The sequence below is a fragment of the Misgurnus anguillicaudatus genome, chromosome 18 (assembly GCF_027580225.2).
Source record: "Misgurnus anguillicaudatus chromosome 18, ASM2758022v2, whole genome shotgun sequence".
Lineage (NCBI taxonomy): Eukaryota > Metazoa > Chordata > Actinopteri > Cypriniformes > Cobitidae > Misgurnus > Misgurnus anguillicaudatus.
In genome coordinates, this window is record NC_073354.2 from 22,346,203 (window position 1) to 22,352,202 (window position 6,000).

Below are 6,000 nucleotides of genomic sequence, written 5' to 3' on the forward strand. Positions count from 1 at the left end.
CAGTTGTGCTGTCATTCAGCGCAGATGGCTTGTATCCCTTTGGGACCAACCAATGTTAGAGGGCACAACGAGAGCAGAGACATCAGTCTCTGTTTAATTAATCTGACGGAAACTCACTGAGCTAAACCCGCCACACGAAGCTCACAGAAGACAGGCCATCACTCATCAAAGCGCAAAATCGATTAACGTACCACGGGTCTCATCTCCTGCCCAATGCTCAGTGGTTTAACTCTTTTACCTAGGAGCCTCTCATTACTCATAGTCTCTGGAGCAATCAACACTTAGTACAGTTTCTGCGATGGTAAAACAGTGACAGGAGATAAGCACCAAAAACTTTAAAATATCCCCTGTCTCCACCTCAATTGCTGATCACAGATACACACACCCTGGAAGCTGTCAAAACAATCTGGAGGGCTGCAAATATACTGCATTAGTGTAAATTTAAGGTTGTCTCTGTATTTTATTCTTATATAGAAGCACCAGAGAAAAAAATTGATTCCCAAAAGGGAAAGATTAACTGAACATAAATATAGACATGTAATGAAATGCTTTATCTATACTACAGTATTATATATATAATGTTATTGAGTGTGTATATAGGCTCTGCTATTTAACCAACAATAAACTGATAAGCAATGTAACACACCCTAATGCCCAATATTATAATATATTGATAGACCAATTTGATTAACTCATTTAGTAGACACTTTTATCCAAAGTGACGTACAACATTACTAACATTTTGTTAAAGGATTAGTCAATTTTCTTTTTAAAAAATCCAGATAATTGACTCATCATCATGTCATCCAAAATGTTGATGCCTTTCTTTGTTCAGTCGAGAAGAAATTATGTTTTTTGAAGAAATTTTTCTAATTTTAATGGACTTTAATGGACCCCAATACTTAACAGTTTTAATGCAGTTTCAAATTGCTGTTTCAAAGGACCCTAAACGATCTCAAACGAGGCATAAGGGTCTTATCTAGCAAGAAAAATAGAAAATGTGCACTTTAAAACCACGGCTTCTCTTCTTCCTCCGGCTGTGTGACGCGCCAGCGCGACCTCGCGTAGTTGTGTAATGACATCGAAAGGTCACGTGTTACATATATGAAACGCACATTTGCGGACCATTTTAAACAATAAACTGACACAAAGACATTAATTAGTATCATTCGACATACAACAACGTCTGAACGGTCCACTTTCTGCACACTTGTAAACACTGGGGCGTAGTTTCGCATATGTCATTCGTGACCTCTTGACGTGAGGTTGTGCTGGCGCGTCACATGACCGGAGATAGAGGAGAAGTTGTGGTTTAAAAGTGCATATTTTTTATTTTTCTTGCCAAAAATGACAATCGTTTCGCTAAATAAGACCCTTATTTGAGATCGTTTACAGTCCTTTGAAACTGCAATTTTAAACTGCATTAAAACTGTTACGTGTTGGGGTCTATTAAAGTCCATTAAAATGAGAAAAATTTTGGAATGTTTTCCTCAAAAAACATAATTTTTTCTCGACTGAACAAAGAAAGACATCAACATTTTGGATGACATGGTGGTTAGTAAATTATCTGGATTTTTTAAGAAAATTGACTAATCCTTTAACAGCAAAGCTGATGGATGGGGTGAAATATGGGTATTGTCTATAATCTGCTGGCCAGTTTGACAATAATCTACCTTGATAGTTGTGTTAGTTTCAACAGCACTGTCAATACATAATGCACAACTTTTGTTAAATTATTTATATATGCAGACAAATATATTCCTCAATTAATAGAATTAAACGCTATTAGCATTTCTCATAAAATTGACAACTATTTGCTGTAATCACACCACTGTAAACTCATTGACCTCTTTATCTTGCTGTATTATATATGTGCTGAATGTATGTTCAAACAGATCTATACAAAAACATTTATATTATTACTACTACATAGATCAAAATAAATACACATTTACAACTGCTAAATACAGTAGAGTAGAGTCACTTTGTCTGCCCTTGTCATGCATGGATGACCTATATCTGCACAGTAAAATTTCTGCAGAGCAGCATTATGGCAGGGCTTCAGTTCCTCTGTATGAAATTCAAGATACATGAAGAGCATATAGCTCCTACTAGCATGTGTTATGGTTCAGTACAGCTAAAAACCAGCTCATACAGTAGTATGTAAAGAAGGAAACTTTTTTCTGTTTTAATGAATATAGCTAATGAAAATATCATTGCACTTTCATATTTTACATTGAAACTTGCTATAGTGCTTTAATTCACACACACTCACAGCAGAGATGTCTTTATTAAATCCAATGATGAATAAGATAAGGATGTGATATACAAATCCAGGTTTACAGAACAGCTAATCTCTTATTTTTTTAATATCTTAGCACGCTGTTGTAGTTGTTGACTTTAAAATATGATACTGTGCAAATAAAAATGGTGTTGAAACATCAGTGGTCTGGCTCGTTAAACTAGCTGATGCAATGACCTATGGAGCTGCTGCTTGAGAACGGTGTATGGGCGGTGGAAGTATTAGCTTTTAAGAGGCTAATTTTAAACCCTGGAATGCAGAAGGCTTCCAGAACAACATAAACTCCAAATAAGCTCAGTGCTACTATACTAGCGACCCTACATCTGGATTTAAATAAATGTGGCTAAACAACACCTAAACCATCCTCTGAAACCTGTTAAATTTTGTCGGTTTTGCTACGGTTACCTGTATCTTTTCCCACTGAGCAATTACACTCCACTTATTTTTTAAATCATAATGGAATTTGAAGCTTCCCATAATTGATGTCCTATAAATATATTTCACTCAAATTCACTAAAATAAATGTTTTACCTGCACTTGCATGTTAAATGAAGAGTAAAAATGATAAACCAGCACTCTGTATTTTGGTGTGCAGTGAGCAGCCGCCCAACAGCAAGGACTGAATTAGGGCACCTTTCTCAAAGGTCCAGAAGGTGCAGTGGAGTCTGCTGGGCACTGCTATAACCTTCACTGCCAGAGTTCTCAAGCTAACACTTTAACAGCGAATCGACACACCTGTCACACACCTGCCTCATGTAAGATGCAATAACAGATCACAAATTTTTAACTGTTGATTAACAATTCATCAAGAGCTTAAAGGAATATTCCATTTTCTTAAAAGAAAAATCCAGATAATTTACTCACCACCATGTCATCCAAAATGTTGATGTCTTTCTTTGTTCAGTCCAGAAGAAATTATGTTTTTTGAAGAAAACATTGCAGAATTTTTCTAATTTTAATGGACATTAATAGAACCCAACATTTAATACTTAACTCAACACTTAACAGTTTTTTTCAACAGAGTTTCAAAGGACTATAAACAATCCCAAACGAGTCATAAGGGTCTTTTAAACCACAACTTTTCGTCAAGGTCCAGTCCAGCGCGACCTAACGTAAATGCGTAGTGACGTAGGGAGGTCACGTGTTACATATATAAAACGCACATTTGTGGACCATTTTAAACAATAAACTGCCACAAAGACATTAATTAGTATCAGTTGACATACAACAACGTAGGAACGCTCCTCTTTCAAGACGCTTGTAAACACTGGGGTGGAGTTTCGCGTTCGTCCTCTGTGACCTCTTGCCGTCATGACGTATTGCTGTGACGTAGTGGGGTCAGCTGGCGCATCACGACCGGATCTACACGACGAAAAGTTGTGCTTTAAAAGTGTATATTTGTTATTTTTATTGTCAAAAATGACAATCGTTTCGCTAGATAAGACCCTTATGCCTCGTTTGGGATCGTTTATAGTCCTTTGAAAAACTCCGTTGAAAAAAAACTGTTAAGTGTTGAGTTAAGTATTAAATGTTGGGTTCTATTAAAGTCCATTAAAATGAGAAAAATTCTGCAATGTTTTCTTCAAAAAACATAATTTCTTCTCGACTGAACAAAGAAAGACATCAACATTTTGGATGACATGGTGGTGAGTAAATTATCTGGATTTTTCTTTTAACGATTTCGCTAGATAAGACCCTTATGCCTCGTTTGGAATCGTTTAGAGTCCTTTGAAACTCCGTTGAAACTGCAATTTTAAACTGCATTAAAACTGTTACGTGTTGGTGTCCATCAAAGTCCATTAAAATGAGAAAAATCCTAGAATGTTTTCCTCAAAAAACATAACCTCTTCTCGACTGAACAAAGAAAGACACCACCAGTCTGGACGACATGGTGGTGAGCAAATTATCCGGATTTTTTTTAAAGAAAATGTACTTATCCTTTAAGTCTCCTGTGTCTCAGATATATCTCCTGAAAAAATTGTTACAGAAGAGATCTCAACAATGTCACAAACTGTGCTCAGATTTCACAGGCCATGAAAAGTCAATATTATTAAAGCTTTCAATATGAAATCAAATACTTCGCTTCAAATGTACTCAAATCCAGATGACTTTGTCTATAAAATTCATTTATGTCTCCATATTCTTAATGCATTTGTCAATTATCGTATTTGCTTTTGCTATATCTCATTTAGCAATTTTAGGATAAACACCTGAGACTTAGATATTTTATAAATTAAACATAAAATCTCCATGAGCTGTGGAGGAGGTGGGTCTGATAACAGCTTATGTTACATAGAAACATGCACTTTCTGTAAAGCTGCTTTGAAAGGATAAGTATTCGACTGTAAAAAGCGCTATACAAACAAACGTGACCTGAACTATTATTGGATAATTGAAATAATCCACGTGCCATAAGGAAATCTAAAAGCTGTGTGCCAGTGCAGCACTCCAGTCAAGCAATATTATCAGAGCAATATCAAAAACTGTCATGATTATAAATGATGATATAGAAAACAACATTTTAAAAAACATAAGCAGTAGCCTTTCCCTCTGAGGGTAACTCAAACCACAGTGAGCAATCCTATCATATCGTTTACACAGGTAACAGCCATGCGCCACGGCATCACTGTAACCAATCTGCGTCGAACCACAGAAATAGAAAAGTCCTTAAGAAGGTGAGAGGATCGTATCAAATCGCCATCTGACAAGACATATGAACATACAAACAGGGCACTTCTACGTGGAAAAAACCCTCAGAATAATCCTGTAAAACGGTGCAGAGCGCAAACTGAGATTCATTTATTAATCGCGTGCTCTGTAACTCCCGCGTTGCGTTGTGTGAGTAATCACAAAAAAAAACATTTTTATTTATTTAAACAGACCTGCCCAGCAAACTCTCGTCAGGTTGAGAAACATAACTTGTCCTTCCTTGGCATAAAGTGACAGAAACATAATTTGTCTTTGCACCTGCAATCTTATCCACGAGCTTTAACTACAGGTGCGTCGCGAGCGCAAACACGCACCTGAGGTAAGTTCCAAATAAGGTAATAATATTCTAATAGCGAAACATAACGTAAATATGTAAATAGCGTAAATAATACAATGTTGCTTTACAACCGGCAAGCAAGGCAACGTTTATGATGTCTCAGCATTAGTCTTAATGGTAATTACCTCACGAATGCGCAAAAACAGACAGAGCAAAATTTAAGCGAGCTAATTACATTGGCAAAATAAATAAGGGTGCTTTACTTACAGTTCGTAAGAACTGAATTTCATCTTCCCCTTCACCACTTTCGGCCATGGCTGTAGAAGAGCCCACCTAGACTCCGAAGCCACCACTGACAGCGAGCACCGGAGAGGCTGCCGATATTAGCATAGAGCTCCATCCAAAGCCATATAGGGGAGCGCGGGCAAGCCCACTGTTGCGCGCCTGTCACTCAGTGTCACAAGCGCGCTCACGCTCTTATTCCCTGTTCAGTGGAGCACCGCCGTGAGGACGAGCTTATCTGCATCACCTTAAGAAATAAAGGGTTAAATTTATGTTTAAACAAGCATTCTACACTGCAGTTTTAAAAATAACTCACAACGTTTACATTTGAATTACAATTACAAAGAGAAATTACAATGTTTGAAAGGTTATTTGAGTTATACAAACTGAAAAATTAAATATTTTATTGTCTAAAGATGACCTAGAGGTG

At 36.9% G+C, this 6,000-nt stretch overlaps 1 protein-coding gene across 4 annotated transcripts in view; it reads right to left on the reverse strand.

The window, feature by feature from the left end:
* The window catches only part of ryr3 (ryanodine receptor 3), a 107,800-nt gene extending 102,087 nt beyond the window's left edge, over positions 1 to 5,713 (reverse strand). For all 4 annotated transcript variants that reach the window (XM_073856074.1, XM_073856072.1, XM_073856073.1 and 1 more), the window contains exon 1: positions 5,556 to 5,713. In XM_073856074.1, coding sequence (XP_073712175.1) covers positions 5,556 to 5,603 — 48 coding nt within the window. In that variant the 5' untranslated portion in view covers positions 5,604 to 5,713. The remainder of the gene's footprint in view (positions 1 to 5,555) is intronic.
* Between the last annotated feature and the right edge of the window lie 287 nt (positions 5,714 to 6,000).